Source organism: Strix uralensis, chromosome 10, assembly GCF_047716275.1.
Source record: "Strix uralensis isolate ZFMK-TIS-50842 chromosome 10, bStrUra1, whole genome shotgun sequence".
Classification (NCBI taxonomy): Eukaryota; Metazoa; Chordata; class Aves; order Strigiformes; family Strigidae; genus Strix; species Strix uralensis.
Genome location: NC_133981.1, coordinates 3400706 through 3427590, shown reverse-complemented (window position 1 = coordinate 3427590; position 26885 = coordinate 3400706). Strand labels below are relative to the sequence as shown.

Sequence of the window (26885 nt, the reverse complement as noted above, 5' to 3'; positions counted from 1 at the left end):
TTCAGCTCACGAGATACAAACGCATCTTTCCCCACTGTTCTCTATCAGCAAACTGAAAGCCCAGCATAAAAGTCTAGCATGCTCACACCGAGGGATCACAGTAGAATAGGATTAACTTGCTCTCCAGATGGCCTGAAGCTGCACTGTTGCTGCCCTTTGATTTCAATGGAGAATGGAGCCCTCCTTGCCCCAGGTGCAGTACACTAGCAAGTTACTCACAGAGTGAATGAGAGGTGCCGGACACAGGTCTTCTATCTCTTCCTTGCAGGAGCCCCTGAAGATACAGCTGGGGTTGTCACCTCCACACCATACACAGTTGTACTTTGAGTCAGCTGTTTGGCAGCGGCTACAATCAGTGTGTCCCACAGAGCAGTTGTAAAAAGTCACTGCAAAGGAGAAAAATTCAGAGGCATCTACAAACAGAATCACAGAATCATCTAGGTTGGAAAGGACCTTGAAGATCATCTAGTCCAACCATTAACCTAACACTGACAGTTTCCAACTACACCATATCCCTAAGTGCTATGTCGACCTGACTCTTAAACACCTCCAGGGATGGGGACTCCACCACCTCCCTGAACATCCCCTAAGGCACAGAATAATCCAGTAACCTGGCATCTTGCACAGAACCCTCTTCTCCCTCCCCCGTGACAAGCAACAGAAACGAGGCTGTATGTTTTCCTGAGTTTCCCTGTGATAGGACTACTACAGGTGCAAAAAGCCTCATCTGAGGATTTCTCAATCCTCTTCCATTGCATCTGCTGTCTTTCTGCCAGGGAGGTGTTGCATTCCTACCGTGAAGATCTGCAGCACTGTCCACTCGAAGGTGTTGTCGCCTCTGCACAAACACCACAGCGTTGAATTCGAGTTGGGGCGCTGTGTAACTGTACTGCAAAGACACAGAACCACAGAATCATCAAGGTTGGGAAAGACCTTGTAGATCCTCCAGTCCAACCATGAACCTCACACTGACCGTTCCCAACTCCACCAGATCCCTCAGCGTTGGGTCAGCCCGACTCTTCAACCCCTCCAGGGATGGGGACTCCCCCCCTGCCCTGGGCAGCCCATTCCAACGCCCAACAACCCCTTCTGCAAAGAAATCCTTCCTAAGAGCCAGTCTGACCCTGCCCTGGCGCAGCTTGAGGCCATTCCCTCTTGTCCTGGCGCTTGTTCCTTGGCTCAAGAGACTCATCCCCCCTCTCTGCACCCTCCTTTCAGGGAGTTGTAGAGGGCCAGGAGGTCTCCCCTCAGCCTCCTCTTCTCCAGACTAAACCCCCCCAGTTCCCTCAGCCGCTCCCCATCAGACCTGTGCTCCAGACCCTGCACCAGCTTCGTTGCCCTTCTCTGGACACGCTCGAGTCATTCAATGGCCTTTTTGGAGGGGCCCACAAAGACCATCAAGGTCTTAATAGAGGCACAAACAAGCCAGCTGAGTAGGTAAAAAGGACCAGCATCCATCCTGCAAAGTGCACTGGCACATACAGCCTACACAGGGCTTCCTGTGAATGCCGCCAAGGCAGCATTAGCTGGGGCAGTGGCAGCACAGGCCTGTCCTCACTGGTTCACACAGTCACAGTTCTGATCTAGAAAAAGCAGCATTGGTTCACTAGGATGAACACTGAAAATGTATGTGTGCTCACAATACTTATCTAACTTCCTAACTGCATTTCTAAATGGCTAATTCCCATCTGCAAGCCAACTGCTCAAGCTGGCACTTCTGCCATTTCAGTAGAGCTGAAGATGGAGGATTGCAATTGGTCTACAGGACTCATGTGCATGACAGCCTACATTGTTCCTCTCCCTTAACTATACAAGTTTGTGAACCAAAAATGTCACCACTGCTTGCAAATCTTGCCCTAAGCAAAATCCACACATCATCCAGAAATGTACATGGCTGTTTTAATTTTGCCTGTTAATCTTACCATCCCCGGCTAGCTTCCATCACTAAGAACAAAACAGGTATTGATAACATTTTTCTTTTCACAAAAGAACCACCCTCACAGAAGTCACAATCCAGAAAACCACGAACAACAGTGCCTCGAGCTAAAGCAGAAGTGGCACTGTCCTGGCAGGTTGCAATGAGTGGTGATTCAGAGATGGCATCATCTTGTACTACTGCAAATGCAGCAACGGGTCGTGTAGCTCAGATGGTGCAATCTTTCTCTACGTTGAAGATACCAGTACTGTCAGGCAGCAGCATCGCAGATGAGGGCCCCATACTGCTAAATATTCTACAAATATTTTTGCAAAATATGCTCTTTTCTCCTGGTGGTTTCACCCCAGCCAGCAGCTAAGCACCATGCAGACGCTCGCTCACTCCTCTCCCTCAGGATGGGATGGGGAGGAGAATCGAAAACAAGTAAAACTCATGGGTTGAGATAAAAAAACGTTTAATAATTGAAATAAAAATATAGTTGTAGCAATAATACTAATTGTAATAAAAAGGAAGATAACAAAAAGCGAGTGAAATAAAAGCCAAGACAGACAAGTGATGCACAACTCAATTGCTCACCACCTGCTGACTGATGCTCAGCCAGTCCCTGAGCAGCAATCCACCCTTCCCAGCCAACTCCCCCCAGTTTACATACTGGGCATGACATCATATGGTCTGGAATATTCCTTTGGCCACTTTGGGTCAGCTGTCCTAGTTGTATCCCCTCCCAACTTCTTATGCCCCTCCAGCCTTCTTACTGACAGGACATGAGAAGCTGAAAAATCCTTGACTTCGTTAATTTTCTTCCTAGTGGCTAGTATAGTGTTGTGTTTTGGGATTTAGTATCAGAATAATGTTGATAATACACAGATGTTTTTAGCTGTTGACCAGTAGTGTTTATCCTATCCCAGCCGAAACCAGAACACCCCCGAAGAGTTTGCCTTCCAGCCTGCTGTTTTAGTGAGCAAAACCAGCAGCAGTGTGAACTCTGAACTGGCATCGTATTCCAAGCACTCACCTGGTTCATCTGGCAGGTGATATAACAGAGGGACTGGTTTGTTTCTTCTCCTTCCACATAAGCATCCATCACCACTGTCCTCCCCTCCAAATTCAGGACACACTCATAGTCCCACTGCTGGTCCTGCAGAGAAGATACACATGGCACCATTTCTCAACTATATGGAGCTTCCTGCTACGGGACAGCGTACTCCTGCCTCCCCAGTACCTTTTATCAAGCCACTTACTGGGCAAGCAGCGTGCTCCTCTCATTCCCTTTGTTATGCCAACTCTATGCTATATTCAAGGGCTCTCTATGCTGTCACTGCCTCCATGTATGAAAGGTAAACCAACTCAAAGCAAAACACCTAGAAGGGAGCACGTGTATGTCAGTGTGGTGAGAACTCAGCACAGGAGGAGGAATTAAAGAAAAACCATTGAGACTGGTTATGCCTGTGTATCTCTGTGAAACATTAGCTTGGAAATGAAGAGTGGAGTCCACAGATTAGGGCAGTGCATCTCAAAAAACACTGTGTATTTTTCCTCTCTCTTTCCTGTAAATCTTCCACTGAATTGCTTAGACACTTCCTATAAAAAAAGGATGGATATGCATTTGTAAGCAGCTCTGCTCCTCTGAGGAGTGCAGTATATCAGGTTTAACATATAAAGTAACAATTAGTCTGTGGGCTGCATGTTCCAAGGTGGTTATTTGTAAAAGGTTACTAAATCAGTCTTCTGTCTTGAGAAGCAAAGAGAATTTTTATCAGAGGCACACCCAAGAAACATAGCTTTCAAGGGTGGTTTTCCCCACTGCAGAAGTTTCAGGTACGACAGGAATAGCGACATTAACAGGAGCATGCCAGGAAGGAAAGGGAACAGATGGCTTATCTTTAGCTGATGGAGACACAAACAATCAGCAGAGATTCAGCAGGAAGTTATTCCAAGAACTATCATCTACAGTGCAGCACAGGTGCAATTTAATCCAAACACATGCAGATCTTCTCCAGAAGGTTGATGCACACCTGTACTCTCCCCTTCTCTAGATGGCCTCCTACCCACCAATAAATCCAGCTATGTAATTCTTTATTCACAGAAGTAGGTCATTCCTCTAGGTTTTCTGCAAACAGGAGAAACCTAGGCAGAGCCACAACTGTCTTACATGTATTTTTAGCAGCCCAAACAGTGCTCTGCATCAATACAGTTTCTCAATGCTAATGGCGTTGAGCTGACTACCTGATAGAGGTGGAAGTTCTTTCCCAGCAGGGTTATCTTCCTTGCCACGTTGACCGGAAACAACGAAGATCCCTGGATTCCCTGCACACAGGGACATGCATCTGGACCCCAGCTGAACTCTTCGTTCTGAAAACAAACACAGGTCTTTAGAGAAAGAGACCTCCATGGATCTGATACAGAGAATCAAAGCCTAACATGCCAACAGAGAAACAAGCCCTGCGTGAACGAAGACACGGCTGGGCTTCTTTATCATGAAGTTACAAGAAAGCAAGGCAAGAGCCCATAAGAGGTGAACAGCAGAAAGCTGTGAGTATGCTGGACATCACAGCGGCTGCCACCTTGCTGCTGCCTTCAGGCCGTTTCTACAAGACCCAGGAACCTCACACACATTTTTCTTCCTCAAGCTGCCCCTTCTCAATCTGCACATTACAGAGATTGGCTTCTCCACCTTCAGAAGGCACAACCTCTCCTGTGTGCTCAAATACCAGACCAGCAATCTGTATGAAAATTAAAAAGTGTTACAGCCTCAGACCGTGAATTCCAAAGCCCAGCAACTTACTTCCTCCCAAAACTCAGGGGCATCATACTGATAGTCGAGATCAGGGTAGAGGATCCTGGGAAAGTCAGGGACATCCCTCTCTGAAGAATCACCATCACCCGACAGAAGAGTAGAAGCTGAGAAGGGAGATGTGTCATTCTCAGCCTGCAAATCCATCCAGTCCTCCGTGTCCTGGAGCTCTGTGCCTTCCTCCAGCACCCAGTCTGGAGGAGCTGATGATGGGAGCTCTGAAACAGGTAGTTCAGTTCCCAGCAATCCGGGAGAGTCATCAGAGGCAGCAGGGTCCCCCGGCACCTGGCTGGGGGTTTGGGGAGATGGGATGGCAGATGTCAGTGCCTCTGTGGTAGGAAAAGAACTCGAAGGCCACTTGAAACTGGTGACATGAGGGGAAGGTGTTGCTGGTGCTGCAGACGTGTGCAGAGGGCTACCCCCTGGGGTGGTGGGAGGGTCGGTGTGCCGTGGCTCCTGGGCTGTGGCTGGCTCTTCAGTGGGCAAGGCTGCGTCATCCAGGTTTTTGGATGGACTGGTGAGGACAGATGCAGCAGGAGAAGTTGTCTCTGGCACAGTGACAGCAGGTTTGTCTGCTGGTGGTGGTAGAGGGGATTCTGTGACAGCCTGGAGAGAGGCTGCTTCCGTTGAAAGAGTCAGGTAGGTATAGCTGAGAGTTTCTGTAGGCTCAGTTGTCGTATCAGAGGCTGTGGAGAACGTGATGGGGTTGGGCTCTGTAAGGGGCACCGTGCTCGGTACCACACGCACGGGAGGAGTGATGGGTTTTGTGGCTGTGGTTGGGGCTGTGGTAGAGGACTTGGTGAGGGGAGCTGCTGAAGAAGGAAACACACTTGAGGTTGCGATCTGGGCCTAGAGAAAAACAATGTGGTGGGGTGAGAAGAGAGAAAGAAACTGAAGAGAATAAAACCCAAGCAGAAAAACACTCCATATTACTTCCCATAGCAGTGTTCACAAGAGGCTGCTTCACCCTCTGGATTTCAATGAGAGCTGCATCTCGTGCCACCTTGTCTTGGGATGGGACTGGGGAATGGTCACAGCACAGAAGATCCAGCAACATTCCTTATTCCCACAGATGCCTGCGCTTGTCTCCGCTCAGAGGGAGGTCTGCCTGCCTTCATCCCCCATAAAACTACAAGGCCATCTGTGGCAGCCACAAACTGGGCATCTGTTCCAACTCCCCACTTGCAGCGTCCCTGCCAGCTTGCTCTTGTCCCTTGCTTTGAAAACACAGGCTGGATAACCCCAGGAGAAGGGTGACCTGCTTCCTCTGATGGCACTTCCTCAGAAACCTAGCAAGGCCTTGTAACACTGGGGACACAGAGCCTTGTGTTGCTCCAACAGCTTCCCTCCTTGCTTGATGTGCCCAACAGCTGCAATTTTACCTGAGATCTGACTCACTGCAACTCGCTGAGGCTGTTATAGCACATAGGACTAGGACTGAGTAGGAGACGCACCCTTTCATTGTAGATAATGGTTCCTTCTTCACAGGCTGCTTTGTGGGTGCAGAGGTGTTGCTGGATGCACCAGTTACATCCCCAGAGACTGCTCACACACTTCTGGCACCTGGAACAATGATAGAAAAGCAGCTGCTAAAATGACCCAGGAAGGGACAGCCACCCTCCCTATAACTACAGACAAGAAAAAGCAGGTGCTCACGGTGCCGATTTCCACAGCAGGGCCACTGCAGCACAGTCATAGAAAGAGAAGTCCACAGAAGCAATGAAGATGTCATGGAAACGCACTACGAGCTTTATGGTGACATGATCTGAAAATGAAAATAAAAATTTCTTAGAAATGGAGCCACTATAAGTCTGCCATACTGTTAAGAGACACAGGATGCTTTAGGAAAAAGACTGTCAAACACAGAGACCGATTCCCCTCTGTACTTCTAGCATCTCAATCGCTGGATTACTCTATGGACACTAAAAACACGTTGGACAAGTTTGTCAGGAGTAGTTTATGACAACTCTTTCCAACCCATGGGAAGGAAGACTAGTCTCAGGATCCCTCTGTCTTTATCTGCTATAATTCCACTGTCATCTCTGTATTAGAGGAAGACGTAACATTCCAGGCTCAAAGCTGATTGTCTTCTTTTGTTATCCAAAGGCAAACCAAACCCTTAGAACTGACGTATCCTTCACATACTGCCTTCACCTTGAGAGCTTCGTTCTATGTCCAGACTAAGTGAGTCAGTGAAGAGGTTTATAAGACTTGTAATCTCACTAGCAATGACTGAAGGCTTATCTGCTTTGAATCCAGACCTCATGTCAACTACAAGCCTCAGGATAGCCCAATTCTCTTTGGGAAGAGACTATCACTGTTTTCGGATAGACCAAACAGCTGCAGAGATGGTCAAAACTTACTGCAGCTGATAGCACGAGCCTGAAAGAGATATTTTGCATATGACAGTACTAAACCAGCTAATTGATCTTGTTTCAGACAAATGCCCCCAACTCTAGAGTTGGGTATTAGTTCTCCAAACAATGGGAACATACTGCATGGTCTGCTCAACTCCAGAAGCTGCCATTTCTCCAAGACAGTTTGCTATAAAAACAAGAAGCTTGTCCATTGTTCCTCTCGCAGAATTCAGAGCTCCTCTTGCAAGCAAGCTCTATTCACAACAAAACAATTAACATGTCTGGTGAAAGATCAGTCAGGCCTAAGCTGAGTTTCTGATAGGATGACAAGCAAAGCAGTATGCAGGTAAAACAGCCGATGATGAGGTGTGTGTGAAAACCCACAATTAGGAGAAAATAAGGGTATCATATGCAGCTGGAGGCAGGAGTCACTGCAGTCCTGTCAACTCCCGTCACTGTCACAGAGGTGATTGATTTGGCAGTGGTGGAAGGGCTAACACCTTCCAGGATTTCAGGGTTATGACACCATATTTATAAATATTCCTTTCTCCCAAAAGGTCATTATTTCCCATGACTGCCAATAATGCTGTTCAACAGTACAGAAGATGAGGTCGAGCACTTGTGAATTGAGAGCAAGAGTTTCTGCTATCAACTTGGAGCTCAACAGCTTAAAGTGAGAGATGAGCTGGTAGGCAACTTTTAAAACAAAGCTGGAAAAAAGGCAAATATTTTAGTGAGCTGAGAAAAGTATTGTAAGTAGGAATAGAAAAGTGCCGGTATCTAGAGACCTGATGAGACCTCAGAAAACAGTGTATGATTCTGGTTACCAGCTTCAAATTCATCTTAGCAGGACACAGAAGCCGTGTAGAGAAGAGCTAGCAATACAGTGAAAGGAAGTCTGAGTACCAAAAGAACACAAAAATTGGCACAGTTGACACGGCAAAACTCTGTGCTAACAATGCCTGGCCATAGTTCCCTGAGTGGGATAAGAGCTGTGGAAGCAAAAGGACAACACAAATAGATCAAACGGACACAAGCCATCCGTGAGCAAGTTTAGGCTAGAAAACAGAAGCGACTTGTTAAGCCTCAGAGATGCGGTATTAAAGCAACATAAGTAAAGCATCTATGGGGCCCTGAAATAAAAGCAAGACTGACTTACAAAGGAGTCAGTAAAAATATCTGAAGCCTGGAACAATGAGAACTAGACTGTGGCTTTATCTACACTGATTTTCACAACTGTGCTTAAATTCAGGCCCACATTTGCAAAACTACACAGGGAAGCCAATCCTGCCCTCTCTGCCTGTAGTGGCAGTGCATGAAGCTCTCTGTGCCTGACCACCCTGAACGGAGACCCGGTCAGTTTGTTCCAGACTAAAGCAGTATGAAAGCCAGATATAATATTGTAAATAATACTGAAAATGAAGGAGTTTGAGATTGAATGAGTGTGTTAGCTGGGTTCTGCCGTCATGTTATATCCATGGAGATTGCTTCAGACCTATTAGCCAGCTGCATACTTGCATGGAAAATCTGTTTAGCCATTGAGGTGGATTGTGTGGAATGCTTCCCAACCGGCACCTGCCTTTTACTTCACATGAACAAGCTCTTTAAAGAGATCAGCTCATCAGAGCTCACACTGACAGGCTGGGTAAAATCCAAAGCAAATCCTATAAACTGAGAACTTTTCCAGGTTCTTTAGAGTGGCCAATTAGCAATACTCATCCAGTTATTGTTACAGTAATAGAAGGCTGACTATATATTTTCTGAAGTTATGTTGCATTGTGGATTCATTTCCAACTTTAAGGACTGTGAGTCTCTTCTTGCCTTTCCTTACATGAGAAGGCTCTCACAACTACGTGGATTTTGAGAAGGTTTGCATTTTGCTTGATTTAAATAATAAAGCAGTATTTAAGAGAGTTCTCTCTCCAGATTTATGACAAAGCTGCCAAACCAGCCACCACTCTAGACTGCATTTCAGATCATACTCAGATTTGCATACAACCCTTCAAGCAGGATCTCCTTTCCAACTACCAGAATTTGGCATTGGAATTTGGCAACAGCCCAAAATAGCACAGGATGTGTGTGACACACAAGTAGGAAGCAAAGAGATATTATGACAGAATGAAATGAACACCTGCTAACAGACTACATACATTCATGGCTGTTAATCCTGGCAATCTGATGGACCTACAACATACTTTCTCCCAACAATGTTATCAGAGCTATCACGCTCCATTTACAGCATTTCACTGACCTGCTCCTGTTGACAGAGCTGGTGCTTGGCTGGGATCTGGAGAAGGACACATGATTCCTGACTCTGTCAGAACTGCTGGGCTTTCATAATCTTCAAAGTAACATGAGTAAAATTCTTCCTCATGCAGAGAAGGCAAGTCCGAGATAGCCAGGAATATCTACCAATTCAATAATATCCAGTAAATAATTTGCCCTCTACCACATTCTTTATTTCATCTAATTTTCTGGTTCTGTTTTTTCAAAGTAAGAGCCCCCTAAAGTAGTTATCTACATACACACCCAATTTCCTATAATGCCTCTAGGAGTGACTGTTCCATTCATCATCTCTTGCTGTTCCCAAACTGAACTTGGCATCCACCAAGCCATTGGCAACTTCCCCCTTTGCTCAAGTCTCTAGCAAAAGACAGATTCTTGCCACCTCCTGACACAATGACAGACTTCAAAACACTGTAGCACCTTCTTAGCTTTTCTGCCAGCTCTCAGATGCCAGACTGAAGCCTTAATTTTGGGTAGCTCCTTTCAGATCTTCCTGACAGCAAGTGTCAGAAACACTGTGGAACCACGGACATGGACACCTTAGGGATACTAAGCCAAGGAGGGACCCCACCCAAGCAGCCACCAAATACTCCACAATACCTCTTAGCAGGCAAGGACATTTAGCTTTATGGGAAAACACAATAAAATTATCTCCTGATACAACCAAGCTTATATGAGGCAGACAACATGTGCTTTAAGGCTCAGTGATTCAGTACCCTACTGAAAGCAACAGGAAGACTTGCAACTCCTCAGAGTTTGCAGGGGACTTTCTACAGGCTTGAGCATCATCAGAGGATCATCTCCACTCACATTTCTCTTTTCCTCTCTGCTGATATTGGCTGGAGTTAGTGACTGGACAGACAGACACTGCTGTGTAGAGTTAAAGCTCCAGAGCCACTGCTCACTCAACCTGGAGCGCAAGCACTCAGAGCGACGGCTGCACCTGCAGGGAAAAAGCAAGAAGCCCTGTGAGAGATCTGTGCAGCCCTAGCAGGACACGTGTGGCTTCCAAGCTGGCTGCCTCAAGCCTTGCTAGAGTCTTGGGGAAGTTGCTACACAAGTCATGGAAATCCCAGCCTCCCACCACCGTCAATAATAGGATGAACTGTTGCCAAAATATAGAGGGATAGGTGCTTTTTGGGCTTCAAGGGTTGTAAATTAGTTCCTACAGCGTTCTACAGGGAGACAGAGCCAGAAAGCAGGCAGAAACACTGGAATAAACCATGTCTCATTAAACAACATCAGCAGGGGAGCAAGATGTGAGAAGGAGTGCTAAATAAGAGAGTGATACCAGCAGAAGAGATAAGATAGTTTCTCTACATTTGAAATGAGGCAGTTTGAGCTGCAGTCAAACTAAACCCGGGTTGAAATCCACTGGACAGGAGTGTTGTGAGTAGTGACCAAAGGCCCAAAAAGCAATGGAAAGATACCCTTGTGTGCAACTGTGACTGCTGGCAGTGTTTTAGGGAGGCAGACATATGAACGGAGGTTAGACTGTCCCATCAAGGAACTGAAAATAAACTAAATCCAGACATACAGACATAAGAAAGAGTGTAAATGGAGACAAGCCTTAAGTGCTATCCCTCCCAAATCCTTGCAGGTGAACAGGGATCTATCTTACCGTCCCTGAAGGACACACCAGCCACAGTAAGGGTCTTTCAGTGCCAGACAGGATTCACAGTCCAAGTACAGGGAACATTCCAGTATGGGAACCTTTACCACCTGTCAGAGAAAGAAATCAGTGAAAACACAGCACACACAACACCGGCCCTAAGTCTATGGCTGCTTCTGCCTAACTAGCAAGTCCTGTCATCTGCACGCTCACTGAAACAACTTCTTAATCCCCAATACTGCATAAAGAAAAAAGGAACATGTTTCCAGAGTCCATCTGAATGGCCACTTCACATATTGGTGAGGGACATGTAAACATGAGGCTGTACAGAGGCAAGCAAAGTGTATTGCTATTAACAGCTTATCTGTGATACTTTTTGCAAGAAGGAGACTTTAGTGATAAAACTATATTTTAACAAAATGGATCAAAGAATAGCAGACTGAATACCATTCACTCTTTCGCTTTTCTGGACTCTCATGGGAAATCATCTCTCCTGACATGCAGGTGACTGAACCTGGAGACAGCAGCTCCAACTGAGGCCTCTGAATGCATGTGCACTATTGCCCAGAACTATCATTTGACTGAAAGTAGACCAAGAAGCTTTGATCAACATGGAACAAAAACCTTCCCCCATCTGGGGGTAAGTTTTACTTACAAAACACTTCTGCTCCAAATTACTATCCTTGCTGATTTCAGCCTCTTGCCCTTTCTTTAATCTGCTACTACACTTCAGTCACTACACTGGCAGTTACTTTAAAATACCAACTTCTAATCCTTGACCTACTACTTTTGCTAAGTATGTGATGTAATTTGCATTTTTTAATTGACAGAAGAATTACTATTAAGGACGTATTTCAGATTTCCCTAATCTTCTTCCACTCACATACTTCAACTCCTTTGAAGTGTTACAAAATTTCTGAGTATCTCAAAGTGCACTGGGGGGTGCCGAATAGAAGCAGCGGTTTTCCAGCGTGCTCTCATTTTTTGTTCTTTCCTTCAGAGCAACTCAAGGGCTGCTTTTTCCTTTGCTAGGAGGATCCTTTTCTTCCCAACTCAAGGAGCTGATATGAGTGGTATTGCACAAATCCTCTCAAATAAAGTATCCATAGCTGGATTTCCTGTTCAGCAGACACCAATATCCCAAGAGCCTGAGGCATCGCAATGCCTCTTCTCCTCCAACCGCCACTGGGCACAAACAGTATTACAGAAAGCAGGAGAAGAGGGAAAAGAGTCTTGCATGGTTCTTATACAACCTGATTTAATCTACAAGAGTTATTATATACCTGGTCAAAGCATACCTCTGCTATCTGAAGACTTCCCACCTATTTCTGCTTTTTTATGTTTTAACTGATTAAAAACAGAAGTGCCACAATTTTAATTACACAAAACCTCCCTTTTCTCTTTTTCTTCTTTCTCAAAACCAAGACAGGTCACATTACTTGTGAACCCAGAAGGCTCACGTTGTTCTGCTCAGATGGAGATGTAAACTGTGTTGAGCAGGAACTGTTTGGACAACAGCAGAACCCAGGAATTTGCAGTCCCTTGTCTTCATGCCAATAGAGCAGCCTTCTATAGCCTGCAGTTCACATTCCTCCATCACTGCCGACACCGCCTGACTGATTTAGGGAAATGCATATGCAAACAGGCCATGGTTTAAGGTAACAAGACTTCACCCACACTTCCTCCAGCTTTTGCAAAAGGCCAGTCTCCACCCCTGTAAGCCAGGCTGGCAGGCAACTGCTGCCCAGCACAGGCTTAGCTGTTTCTTTGCCTCCCCCACTCCCGTCAGTAGTTTGTCTGGACTTCAGATGCTTTCAACTGTTCTGTGGAAGGAATTTTATTGCTCTTACCATTGACTGAGTCATGACAAAGAGGTGCTCCTGCAACTGGTCAAACAGCAGGTCTCCGCTCACCATGCTGTTTAACTGGATAGCTAAAGAAGCGTATATATGTGCATCTCCCATTGCTCCTAAGTACACCTGCAAGAGAGTCACAGTTGTATGCAGGCAAAGTATCACAGCAGGAGTTTGGGGCACCCGGCCTACACCAGGAACAAGCTGGAACTGCTGCCGCGTGCAAGGATTTCAACCTCTCAGCAAAATCACAGTGCAGTCACCTCAGCCACGCGAAGCACGTGCCTAGCAATACCTGTGGAAGCCATGTAGGATGCACCAGCCCTGACACTGGCAGATGTAACCAAAAGGCAACATGACCACTATCTGGGGCACTCACACTCTCAGTCAGTACAGTGTGAGAGGAGATCATCTGATAGTAACAATCTTTAGTAGAAACCTGACTTCCCAAGGGACAAGAGAAATTGCCTTTTCCCCCCCCTTTCACCTGAGCATCCCTAATTGTTTTATCGTCTTTGCTTCCTGTCACATCCAGATCATACCTTGTGCAGTCTCCCTCTGCTGTCTCCCAGAAAAACAATGGTGTGGCCATCTTCCACATTCACTGCCACAGCTGTCAGACGGGCCTCTGTCTTCTCCAGGAAGGGGGCTGCTTCCAAGGGTACCCGGCTAGCCATTGGGCTGGGAGTGTGGTCAGAGCCACAGGGGTATGCATACAGGGTGTCCTTTTTTGGGGATTGGAAAGAACAGGGAAATCAGTAATAAAAAAAAAAAAAAAAATGGATACAGGGAATATTAGCACCTTTAACACTTCCCATCATCCCCTTCCACCCAAATTCCTTAAACAGGTGCCCCAGTGGTGAATTCAGCTTCAAACCCCTCTAAGCTTTTTTACCGAGAGTAAAAAGAACAGCTTGTAAGAATTAGTTTAGGCGTTCTGGCTGTTTATACCATCACAGAATCCTGAAGACATTTCAGCAAGTCCATTCAGCATCAGTAATGAAATGCATCAAAACTCTACTAAACTCTTAAGTTCTCCAAAAAACGTTACTGGCTATATATTTCCATGATACAGCTTTGGGCAAGATTCATTGTATTTTTCAGGATGAAACAAAAAGATGAGAATTCCTGCTTCCAGTACAAAAACCACCTGGTCACAAGCATCGCCTCCACAATTAACATGGTTTTGTTGTATCACCTACAAATTCTAAGCCTGAAGTAGAATCTCAAAGCATCAGGACATACATAAACACAGGGTGGGGCACAATCCGCTCCGAAGTGCTTACTAACTACACACAGAAATCATAGAGCATGTATAACCAGAGACCCACAAAAAGTCAAAACAAGAGTCATCTCTGCACACTGCTGTGATTCTTCCGAGTCTTGTGAGATTTCTGAAAATTATCTCCACAGCACTGTGCAAAAACAGTCATCCTTCTGTTCTAGATAGATCCCTCCCAGTCCCACCAAACCTTCACTTACTGAATTCTAAAGAGAATGAAAGCTGCCAACTTATTTACTATTTGCATGCGTAGAGAGAAGATACTCCATTACGATTCATCTTTTTCCTAAGTAACAAACTCAGTTTTGTCTACAGTAGTTCCTCTGTTGCTTTATATCTTTCTTGACACCTTGTTCTGTGTCCACTTTAATTTTACAGTATCATTTTGGAGACTGAACGCAGGATTGTTCAACCCAACAATTACTATTAAAACCACATTTTTTAATCGATCAGTGGCTTGTCTTCAAACAATGTGACTTTGTGTAAACTAATGATTTTCATCATGAAATCCCTTATGGATAACATTTTCACCCTCCTCTCCAGGCCCTTACCAATTACTCTTACAAAGCTGCATGTGGAGCAGAGGCATTAACTGCACAGCACACACCAACTCAGCTCCCTCTCTCGCCTCAGGCAACGTGGTTGAATTTAGACTCCTTGTGAGCAGGGTTACGTATTCCTTCTGTCCGATGTCCATGGCTTTGCATTTGGCAGCACTGAGCTGCACGGTACCACGCAGCACCAGGCAACGGAGCTGCCCCCGCCGGAGGTCAGCGATAACGGCACAACGTGGCATTCTTGAGGCATCTGCTTATCACCTCTCGCTGAGCTCATGACAAACCTGAGCCTTTTCCCCCTTCTCCTCCCATTTCTCTGTTTTTTTTTTTTTTTTTTTTTGTTGTTTGTTTTGTTGGGATTTTTTTAATACTTCATTGCTTTCTGGAGAAACTAAATTTGATCAGGAGCTTTTGACAAAGTCTATGGAAATCCCACGGTAAAATATATTTAACCTGCTGTCCCCTACTTCACTTTTCAAATGTATTGCTATCTTAGCATGGAAGCAAGGCTTGACACAGCAATTCCACGTAAGGAACCATGCCAGTTAGACTCCACACTTGGCATAAGTCTCTGACTTACAGCCTCAGAGGAGATTACAACTTTTAATGATGGTTAGTTTTTACCATCCTCCAGGCTATCATACATTTTTAGTGACAGATACGTTTTTCTTATCAGCTCTGTCATTTGATTCTTAAGCTTCTTCCAACCACCTTCTTGCAACTTAAAGATTTCTATTTCTCCAGTTGCCCACTTCCTATAAGATTTATTAGGAAGTGGGCCACAACCAAATTTCCATACTTGAAAGCATCAAAGTGTTTATTTTGAATGGGATTCTAGCTACCTTTTGCAACCTTTGTATCAATTCAGACAAACGCTGGAGCCTAATGACTTCACTACTGAGGCTGATTTTTGAGTTTGCTTAAAAAAACCCCACATACCAGTCAGAAATAATTGTGCTCAGCACTGCTGTTACCTATACGTGAGATGCCAAGGGCAAGTCACTTCAGACATGATGTTTATCTACCATAAACCAACGTGACCTGTGCGAGCTCTCCCAGCACTGGCACTGCCTGCCCGTGGCCTCGCAGGGACTGTCTGCAGCACAATTAATCACAGTCAAGAGCTGAAACTTGTTCCATTCTACAGGATTAAGACCATGATAATTGTATAAAGTGCTTAAATAAATTTACACAGAAGCTGTTTGAATTGTTTTCAGTAAATAACATCTTGGCAACGTAGCAGAAAATACACTTCAGGGATCACCCAGTGTCCTACTGCGATGCAGCCCGTTTGGACGAAGCTGCTGCTGTGAATTTTGGTGTGTTTCTCACATTGCACAGGTAGGAAGCAATAATAGGACAAATTTATATCTATGCATGACGAGGACTGAAAGCTTGGTGCAAAACGACAAGTTGCATACACTGAAAACTACACCCACAGAAGATATGCAGCCTTCCCAAGTCTCTCAGAAACGTGTTTCACACTTCAATTACCAAGTCACTAACAGCATCTACATAGTCTCCTGCATCTCAAGACTGTAGCAAACTGAACAAATGAACTGGTTCTGAAATTCTTATAAAAACAAGCACTTTTTCCAGTTGAAGTGATTGCGTTGAACTGTAAAACTCAACCTTAGCCTCTCCTGATAGGCTAAAAATCAGAGGCAGTGCTAACTAGGGAAAAGGGCATACCTTGTGCGCAGGCTGGTTTGGAGGCAGAAAAACGTGAAATTAATTAGCATTATCCTTACATACAGCACAAGCTGCCACCATTGAAACTGAGTTAAAACTGTTCCTGCATAAAATGCTCATTGACAGCCGCTTCCACTCAGCACTGAATGGGGCAGGCTGGAGCTGGCACAGACCCTTACGTGTTGTTAGATACAATCTTAATGACAACCGCTACCACGTACTGAATAGTGAAGGATAAAGTTTGTTAGGACATTTACATATCATTGGACACACTTGTTAATAAGATGCCATACTTTAAGTCAGCCCGCTAGTGCCAAACTGTGCAGCTGGGACCCTGGGATCATGTGCCAGGAATCACATAGCAAAGACTGGCCTTTTTCTCCCACCCTGTGGGCCCGCTTCTCCACTGGCTCAAATGGTACAGGGGGACTCTACATCATTTTGAATGAAGGATTTTTCTAAACTGCTCACATCAATTTGACATTTAACTCCCTTAAGCTGCGCTAAAAATCACCTGTGACAACTCCTTCCATGAAGCTCTGCAAAGGACACATGGAGCATGGCTAAGAAATACAGTGAAAGCAGGACATCAAGCTGGGTAGTCTCTTGCTTCCCGACTTTTACGTACTCCTCCTGACCTTACATTTGTCCTGCTGAAGGCTGCTCTTCACCCTTTCCTTGTCCACAAGTATTCTGCAGTCAGCTTTAGCTACAGAAAGGAAAACTGTCATTTTAAAACTGGCTTTGGACTGCGCATCCAAACTCAGTGACTTCCAAAGCTCTGTGGTACCACTTTGCCTCTTCCCAGCCTTGTGCTACAAAGAGCAATTATCTGGACAGCCTGTTCTGTAGAAGAAAGGCACAAGATAATATGCTGTTCTGCTAAGGACTAGCAACGCCCTTGATGAAAACAGGCTACTCGCAACCACAGAGCCTTGTACCCGGACACTGCGTCCAGCACTGCTCCAGGAGAATGCTGCTGCTCTGTGTTTGTGTCGCTGACCTCAATACCGCAGCACCAGCCAGTGTGGCTGACAGACTGCAAGGATTCAGGGTCACAGCCACTTCAGTTCACGTTTTTGTCCTGCAACATCCTATCATGCCTTGGCCATAGAATTTAAAGGAGGATTATCACCTCTTACAGCTCTGGAGACAAAGAACCACCAGGTCAGAAGGTCTTCCTTGGGCACAAAATTTTGCAGGACTAATAGGAAATGAGGATTTTGTTGACACCTGGTTTTGGTTACGTTCTTTTCTGTTCCTGGGTGCCCTTGCAGGAAGCTGTTGTGAGGTGCACCTCACCATAAGCAACAGGGACTCAGCACACCCCTTAAATTCCCTTCCCAACATACAGGCGCACATGCACATACTCCTCTCCATCCCTGAAGTGCAGACCAGGAGCTGAAGATACTGATAAAGAACAACCTGAACCACAGGTTCAGTGTTCTTGCCTGGTATTGCCAGGAGACAGGCCTTAGGGCCAGGTCACGCTAGATGCCCTCCCCACTGCCACATACAGTGCAAGAAAACCTGCCCACACAGGGCAGAGAGCAGCAGCAGCAATGACATAGACTATACTTAAACAGGATGCAACGGTTCTTGCGTTGCGTTGCGTTGCTGCAGTAGCAAAGAAACAGCCTGAACCCAAAGGCTTTTAACCCATTTCAACATCCATCTGTGGGAAACAGAACACAAAGCAACACAAGAACACTCTGGAGACTATTCTATACCCTGGCAAAGGCGCGAAGCCACTTACCGCTGGCAGCTGGACACAGTTGGAGCTGACATCGTATTCAATATATGCCACTTCTGTCCCTTCTTCTGACTTCCCATCTCTCATGTAGCAAACGTCCCTAGTCCAGTTGGTCAGGCGATCCACCTCCTCCATTGTGTAGACACAGAGTGCAGACTCCTCGCTCAGTTTGCCAGACGAAGCTTGCCAGGCAGAGAAGGCTGCAAACAACACTTCTCCCTCTGTGTCCAGCTGCCCCTGGGCCAGGCCTTTTCCCGGCCGGGTGACATAGGCTGCTTGCAGGAGGCTGTATGTATTGGCTTTGCTCTGGCAGAGAAGAGGTAACTCCACATACGAGTAATAATGAGAGTCATCCAGGCAGATTCGTGAGATGTAGGTCTTGTACTCACGTGATTGAGATTTGAGGTCCCGACGGTAGAATAGGAAATAGACGCTCGAGCGATAAGTGAAAGATTTAATGAAATGGTGGTTGTACTCTGAGAGCCGGCCCACAGCCAGTTTTGCTGTTTCTTCATAGGAGAAAATGGAGTGAGAGTCTGTTGCTTGAACATCCCCTCCATGGGCCCTGAGATTTCGGGTAGTGATGGGAGGAATCCCTCCTCCAACTCCTCGGCTAGTGTACCCTCGTCCAACAAACAGCAAGGGCACCTCATCCTTTGAGTAGGCTATGAGTCCCACAGTGGTGATATTGGGATCATTGGCAGCAACGTACTGAGTGTCACCAGGGCTCTCCGGTCGGAAGAGGACGTGGTCGATGGACGTGAGGCTCCTCTTCTCACAGATTCCCTGGTGCACGCTGCCACACACGATGAGCTCCTTCTGCACTGCGTTCACTAGCAGCAGCTTGTTGTGATTGTCAGTGTGGTGTGCCTGAGGGCACTCCAGCTTTGAGACCGGGGGGAGGCAATCTTTACTGTCCAGAACTGGTCCAGTCTGAACCACGTTCTTCAGCAGCAGGTCAGATGTCAGCTGAAAGAGAAAGTTGGTGGCCCCCAAGTAAATGGTCCCAGATTCCAAGTCCATAGACAGGTGGAGGAATTTCGTAGCATTGCGCGAGAACGTGACATACTGCAGTCCCCGTGGAATTGCTGCTCCCAAGAAACAGAGAACAGGGAGGAGGAACGTTCCCAGAGGCATGGTAAACACTCTGCAAGAGAGGAAAAGCTGTTATAACTCCTCATAAACCAGGAGTGAAGATTAACACTCATCAAAATCCTTCAATGTTATTATGAGAGGTAGGCAAAGAGGACATGGATAACCACAGAAAGCAGAGAGCTAGACACAAAGAGTCAACACAGGACATTTGCAGAAACACCAACAGAAAGAGGCCTGCAGAAGTATCAGAGACTTCATATCAAGATGACAGGCATATTCAGAAGAAGCTGGACTTGAAGTAATGTTCTTGGGGGCTTTCCCAGAGACTGCTGGGTGGTACTGGGGAAAGCTTCTCTTCACACGCCCAGAACTTGTACTAAACTTGCTGAATAAACAGTCCAAAGCACAGATTCATCAATCCAGGGACACAACCTAAGGAGAAAGGTCCTATCTGTGCTGTGACAGAGGTGTTTCAAGCATTGAAGTTGATCACTACTCTTGTAAGATCAGAAAAAGCCATGTTTAACCAGGCTCCTGCACTACTTGTCCCTATGATGCTGTACTGGAAGTTCTCCAGGACAGGACCACATTCCTACAGCAGCCAGCACATCACACACTTTGATAACGAGCAACACCACAGTAAAACAAACCACTGTTCAAGACAAACACAACCTGCAGGACCATTGTTTAAATAAACTGTATCTGGGATCCCATTCAGAGCAAGCTAATAACCCCTTTGCTCTGTATTTGATCCAGATAGCATAATTAATCCTTCTCTCTCTTATCACTTATGGCTATCAACAGCCTCCTTTGGGTGTAAGACTCTTCCACTAGTGCTTCAAAAAAAGCCTTCCCATGCCATCTCCCACACAAGCAGGACCTGGGTGCCAGGATGAGGCCTCTAGAGAGTCTGTCACAGTGACTCCCAGCCACCCCCCGGGGCCACCAGTCGACCCTCCCAGCCCTGCTAAGCCAGTGCTGGTGGGCCCCATCTCCTTGGGTAGGTGCAGCATGTCCAGGCAAGGGGGAGACCACCTTATCCTGCTCACTCGTTACTGGGCTCTCTGGGGAAGAAGTCTCCTGCCGGTGCTCTTCTCTCCACAGCACCTCTACCAGTACTGTAAAAGGCGATCGAAACACACCTGCTCAGTGGGCGAGGCTCCACTCCTTCCCTGTCCCATGCCCCACAGTGCAGGCACGGCCAGATGGGGTGGGTGTTAGACTCAGGGAACCACCAGACCTGTTCTGCTCCTCTCCAGAGGAACTTTAGAGGATCATGAGGATCAACCTCTCTTGAAGTCTACCACAACCCACCCAAGCCATGCCACAGATGGGAACAATCATCCTGAACAGCATGGAGAATCCCACAGCATGGTGGAAATGTGGTAATAAGTACCTGCAACATTTAGATTAATGCTTTCCCCATGGAGAAAGGGCAGCAGCTGCAAATACTCGTAATTTACTATGAGTACCACTTATTTGAATTGAGAAGTAGGTGGTGATGCAGCTGTGAATCTATTCCCTTCCCTCCCTCCCTCTTGCAGACAAAGTATCAAAGCTACATGCAGCTATACAGATGCCAAGCTGAGCCAGAGGCTCAGAGCTGATGGGTACAGTACCTCTTCCACAACTGGCTTGTAATCTACTGTGCTCATTTTGGCAACTCAGCTCCTCAGGGGTGATGTTAATTTTATAGTTAAAGCTAAGAAAACTATCATCACTTCCCTCCTACAGCATCATCCCTCTTGGATCTTCTTGGTAAGCTGGAAGTGCTATTAGCCCAGAAGTGCTTCATGCACAGAGGTGGAAAAAGATCCGCAGCATTTCAAAAGAAGACTACCCCAGCATTTACAGCAGGACTTAGCCAATTTAGGTCACACACTTCTTACCACACAAACTGCATCTTACACTCGTTCTGTACAACATCCAGGTGTGCAGAAAACACAGCAGCAGTGGTGAGAGCAATAACTGTAAGACTCTAGATCCATCTTTTATTTCACCACTATTGCAACAGAACGCCCACAAAAGTCTGTTTTCCAGCTCCTTTGTCAGTAAAACTGGCATCTTTGCTCTACCAAAAGACCAGTTGAGAGGATTAGTCTATTTGTGAAATCCAGCGGATGGAAGGTATTATAAATACAACACATTATTAAATATAGGCTTTGTGAAGCTCTGGAAAAGCTCCATTTCACATGGTTATTGTAGGTAAGTAGGTAGTACTGTCAGGATATACCCGGACGCAGGAATGCTGACTCTAGGCTGGCAGCTTTCCCCCAGAGCACACAGCCACCAATTCACACCGTACCAGCACTGTGTTTAGGTTACGTGCACACTAGGGCTTTTGTTTGCCCTGATAGTGGACACTTAATGTTTTCTGCTCTTGCTGCTACCAACACACTCTGCTTCACCCAGATTTGCAAACAGCACTGAACTAGCCTTGGAGTCTCTTCCAGGGCGATGACAGAGGTCCTCATCACGCAGGAGATGTTATCTGCGAAGCATGATGAGGGATATTTATGAAGTCAACAAGTAGATACATGTAGACTGAAGGATGGAGCTCTAACTTGACTCTACCACCTTGGGTTTACATCAGCAGAGCATATCTTGCCCCAACTCTAACATGCAAGTTATTTTTATGCATTCTCACCATTTTTATTGCAGAAAACTTTATTCAAGGAACTCCTTAACCACACAACTGTCTTGGCACCTCTGCACTGCCATCATGCAGACATCACCATGGCTCATGGTGCAACTCTGTCTGAAGTCTCCTCAGTTTCAAAGCTTAAAATGCCTGCAAACAAAACAATAGGCTGATGACCATCCAACAGCAGGAGCTTGACTACATCGTGACAGTGCCACACTGACATGGAGAAGAGAGCCTTTGATCTGGAAGCAGCTGAGGATCACAAGACATCATTACACTACACTACTTACAGGAATCTCTAATCTTCTTTCTAGCTAATGCAACCTTCCTATGCCAGCACTTACACGGTAAAATCGGCATGTGTCTTCAGAATTTATGAATTCTGAAATACTGGCTTTCTGGCTAGTGGTCATGCCTACAAGCTGCAAGGTGCTCTGTCCACCACATACCATCACTGATGACTGCTGGGGCAGAGCTAACACTTACACATGCCACCAGTACTTGAACTCAAAACCCAGCACATGACACCACTTTAGCAACACAGATCTTTTTACGAGCTCTTTGATCTGTAGTTGAATCTCTCCCTAATGTTTCACTGAAAAGCACTTTACCTATTGGAGCACCTATACTGGAAGGAGATGGAAGAGCAACTCGCCCTTCATTCCAGCAGACCATAATCAAAAGCAGATCTTGCTGTGGTCAAAGCTCTGTCCTGAAGTTGTTATTCTTTCACTCACCAATATCCTCCTATAAGTCACTTTGTTAAGAGCTAGTCCTCAAATGTGTTCCAGGTAAGAAACTACTATCTAGTCCTCATGACTCTGGGAGAACAGAGGGCATCTGAGAAGACCAAAAAAAAAAAAAACCAAAACCGGGTAGTACAGCATGTTCTGCAAGCTAGATCTAATCGCTCTGCGCAATGGGTAAACACTGAATATAGTGCTCTTTGTTGCTCTTTTCTGAAGAGCCATTAACAAATGAACTAGTATTTATTGCTATGTAAGCAAACATACATTAGAAATGAGCACAACTGTGTGGCTATCAGTAGCTAGAAGCATTCACATCCTATGTGAAAACTGAGAGAAAAAAGCCAGCAGTGTCTTTTGATTCAATTTCTCAAGTTGTTTCCCAAGCATGAGCATCACTGCCTTTTTCATTCGTGCTCTTCAGTTAAGCCCATCACAACCTCTCTGGGAGGACAGGAAGGAGGAGGATAACCTACATTTAAATCTGATGGTTTCATGACAGGCTATACTACTGAGCTCTTTATGGATTTGCTGAACTGTTCTGCTTCCTGTACTCACTGCTAGTGTACAACACAGCTGTTACAGACAGATTGCACTAAAAGTGCGTAGCCTTTAATTAATTCTGAAGGCAATTGCCAAGGCTTAAAGATTCTTTTTAAATATTCCATTTTTTTAAAATTCTTGTTAAATAGGAAAATGCTCCAGACAATACTCTGAACATTGCCTCTAACGCACTGTAAAATATTAATATCCAAATGATACTTCTGAGTTTCATTTATTTAATCTGGATCACAACAGAAGGCTAGAGGATTAGTCAGTTCTGCCACAGAATATTTATATCACATCCACAAAACAACAACCAATAACGTGGAAGCAATGGCACTATTTTGTTACTTGGAATATGAAATAAGACTGTGTTTTCTGCAGCACTATTTTTACCTCTCTAATATAGGAGAGGGATACGTGAGGTCAAACACACACACAGGACTCATTTGGACACATTTTAACAGCATATCAACACGTAAAGATTATTTCAGTCCTTACAGATGATTTCCCTAATACCACATCCTATCCCCCAAACATGGAGAGGTCATATAATGTTCCAACTTCTAGGCTAGATTTCATACTCAACACCAATCCCAGCAGAATTATCCTTGGAAAGAAGTAGGTCCCTGAAATTTGCACCTGCAATTTCCACTGTATCATCTGCAGAGCCAACCCACAGTGAGAGCACTAAAAGATTTAAAAATTAAAAGCATAATTCTTCCAGCTGCACGATGACCCTTGTGCTCCAGCACATTCAAATCACCCAGCAGTAGAAAGATGACCACCTCTGTGTTTTCTGCACAAAAGCCCTGAATTACAGCCCCTTCTAAGTTTCATATGCTCAACAGAGACTTGCTGTTTTCTGCTGTGAAAGATGACATTCCCATTAAATTTTTTTTTTTTTTTTTGAGTCTTATTTACTACTACCAGGCCAGTTCCCTGCTCTGCTGTTTAAGAACACTTGCAGCAAGCAGCTCCGGCAGAGATGAACACAAACCTCTGTTTTCCAAGTAAAATTGACCCCAAGGAGAATCCCAAGTCCAATCCATCCTGATGGAGTAGGACTGGCACAGACAAGGGAGCTCTGTTATACCAGAGGTGAGTAACACCAAAGCTGAGGTCAAAATAACTTAAAAAAACACTCTAGAGACAAAAATATCAAATCTGAAACAGTGAAAGAAGGTGGCAGAAAACCTGTACTTTCAGGCTACAGAATTAACAGCATTGTTAGATAAACACTTGGGAAAAATGTGTTTTCTAAACCCTTGATAGTTACTGCTGACCATTACAACGTGCTCTTCTCAATGGGGGTTGAAGAAGTTATACTAAAACAATGTTGCAGAAAATATTTTGTCAACTTTGTGATACTATTGACATTTTAATGATGCTTATGCATTGTCAGAGTTCTTTGGAAAAAAGCTGTAGAAAGTGCTTCTACACCCCTGGACCTACCAAAACATTAATTTTAGCCACAGTGGAATTAACTGATGGTAGTGGCCAGGTATTTCCCCTAAACAGCTCTAGCACGACTGATCTTTTCTCTTGCACACATGAAAAAGTGTTATAAACACTAGTTTAAGCTTCCAGTACAAATGGACAATGAAGAGTTAATGATGAATACAGTATTAAATAGTGAACCTTTTATAAATCAAGACAAACTACACAGACATTCATAAGGAACATAAAGCAACCACAAGCTGCTTGCTGTTCAAAGAAGCTTTCTTCATAGATATTCTGTGATTGTAAGTTGAGGTTTGACTTTTCACTTTACCAGCCACTCAAAACACTAAAAAAATATGAACTCAAGTACCATGTCGTATATACATCTTTAAAAGGGGAAATCAAGTCATCTGTTAGTTTCTTAGTATCTTAACACAATCAAAGGATAACTTTCTGCCAGTGTTACACATTTGAAGATTAGAGTCCCTCAGGATCTGCTCCAACTTTCTGCGTAATCAAACCACAGAACACCTCTAAACAATCTCTTATTCTAGCCCATGAGCTCCTTGGCTAAAGTCTCTCAGTGAAAGCAGATTTTTTTTTTTTAGGCCTCCTAAATTACAGAAACTACCACCTTAACCCAGCAAGCTGCTCCCTGAGGGTTATTCACCCCAAGTAAAATGCCTTGTCATTTTGTCTAACTTTGCTTGTCACACGATCTCCCAAGTCAAAGAAGCTTCTCGTCACTTTTTGCATGAACAGTTTGAAAACTAATCCTCCTTCTTAATCCTCCTTGGGCAAGGAGATAACAACAGCTATTCTAACTCAGACAGAGGTCCACCTATACAGAAACCCTGGCTCCAGCAACAGACAATAATAGATGCCTAAGAAGTAGTATAAGGGCAGACAAGCATATAAAGCAATCCTTCCCTTATACATCCTGCCAGCTTTGGGCTTTCCTGAATCACAGATTGCAGCCATGTGTAATCCTTCAGATGGATAAATTAGGTGGTCTGAGCTTGTTTTGTCAGAAAGAATTAATTTTTCTTGTAGCTCTCTGAGCCCCTTCTAGTTTGTCAGCATTTTTAATTTTTTTTTTTAAGGTACATAACCTGAACCAGCATCCCCTTTTCAGAGCACCTGACCCGGACAGGCTACCCCTTTGGCTTTCTAATGCTGCACACAGAGCAAATGTTACTTTCCCCAGTCTGACCCACCAGCCCTCCATTTACCTGCCCAAGAACCTTTTGCTCTTCTAGCTGCCACATCATATGTTAAGTTTGTATTCAGTTGAATACCATCAGTGACTCAAATAGTTTTCCAGGCAACTAGTTAGAAAAAAAAGATCCCGTTCTCTAGCCTTTAATGTGTAAAGTACATCCAGAGAACCTAGACAGGTTTAATCCAGCTGCAACAGAACCCTGCTGGGAAAGCTGAACTCACTGAACTTACCCATCCAATTCAGTCTGCTGAGCAAATCCACTGTTTCTACACAAATCTACATGAATCTAAGCCCATCACCATCCGTAGAAACAAATTTGCATGCAGAAGTTCAAGAACCCAACTGTTGATCAAAATGCAGACTAATATTGGAGCAGAAAGAAACCCCTGCAGTACCGAGGAAATTCCAATAGCAGATTTCCCACTTCCAATTAACTGAGATCCAAAAGCCAGTTTTTAATCTGTTTAATATGAACTAAACTGATTTTAAAAGAACTGTCAGCTAAGACTCTTGAAAAAAAAGTTAAGCTATTGTGGAATCCCTATCATGATTTAATAAGTAGTTAGACAGGAAACAAAAAGTGTTTCCGCAGAGGAAGGTTGTCAGTGAGATCTGCCAAGAATTTGTTCTGCAACCTGTGCTGTTCAATATGTTCACATAAAATCTATGAAGAAGAATATGTCTAGAAGTGGCAAATTATTAAAAAAATATTCATCACAGTCAAATTCAGAAAAGACTGCAAGAAGTAACAGAACTCATGCACTCCTAAGTAACTATGCAATATCTTAGATGTCAATAAATACCAAAATCAACACAAAATATTCTAATTACATAAACACAACAGCATCCAAATTAGCTGTTACCACTCAGGAAAACTTTGGCAACTTGGCTGGACAGTTCAGCATTTAGTATCAAGCAAAAAGGCAAATACAACCTTCAGAGTGATTAGGAAAGAAAACAGGCATCGCCATTATGTTGTTGAATGCTGCAGGCAGTTCTGGTTCCCACATCTGAAAAAGGAGACAGAATGACAAAAAGGACAACAGAAGATGATCAAAAGCATGGAGCAG

The 26885-nt window shown here is 44.8% G+C and overlaps 1 protein-coding gene across 4 annotated transcripts in view; it reads right to left on the bottom strand.

The window, feature by feature from the left end:
• The window catches only part of PLXNB1 (plexin B1), an 84035-nt gene that overhangs the window by 24205 nt on the left and 32945 nt on the right, over positions 1–26885 (bottom strand). For 3 of the 4 annotated variants that reach the window (XM_074878908.1, XM_074878911.1, XM_074878909.1), the window contains 13 exons: positions 18126–19269; positions 13381–13563; positions 12836–12964; positions 10995–11095; positions 10184–10316; positions 9339–9495; positions 6387–6495; positions 6185–6293; positions 4722–5579; positions 4163–4288; positions 2952–3074; positions 796–889; positions 220–386 (listed from right to left, as the gene is read on the bottom strand). In XM_074878908.1, the coding sequence (XP_074735009.1) occupies positions 220–386; positions 796–889; positions 2952–3074; positions 4163–4288; positions 4722–5579; positions 6185–6293; positions 6387–6495; positions 9339–9495; positions 10184–10316; positions 10995–11095; positions 12836–12964; positions 13381–13563; positions 18126–19259 (3423 nt within the window). In that variant the 5' untranslated portion in view covers positions 19260–19269. Of the gene's footprint in view, positions 1–219; positions 387–795; positions 890–2951; positions 3075–4162; positions 4289–4721; positions 5580–6184; positions 6294–6386; positions 6496–9338; positions 9496–10183; positions 10317–10994; positions 11096–12835; positions 12965–13380; positions 13564–18125; positions 19270–26749; positions 26826–26885 lie in introns of those variants that run through there. The other variant, XM_074878910.1, reaches the window with a different exon arrangement.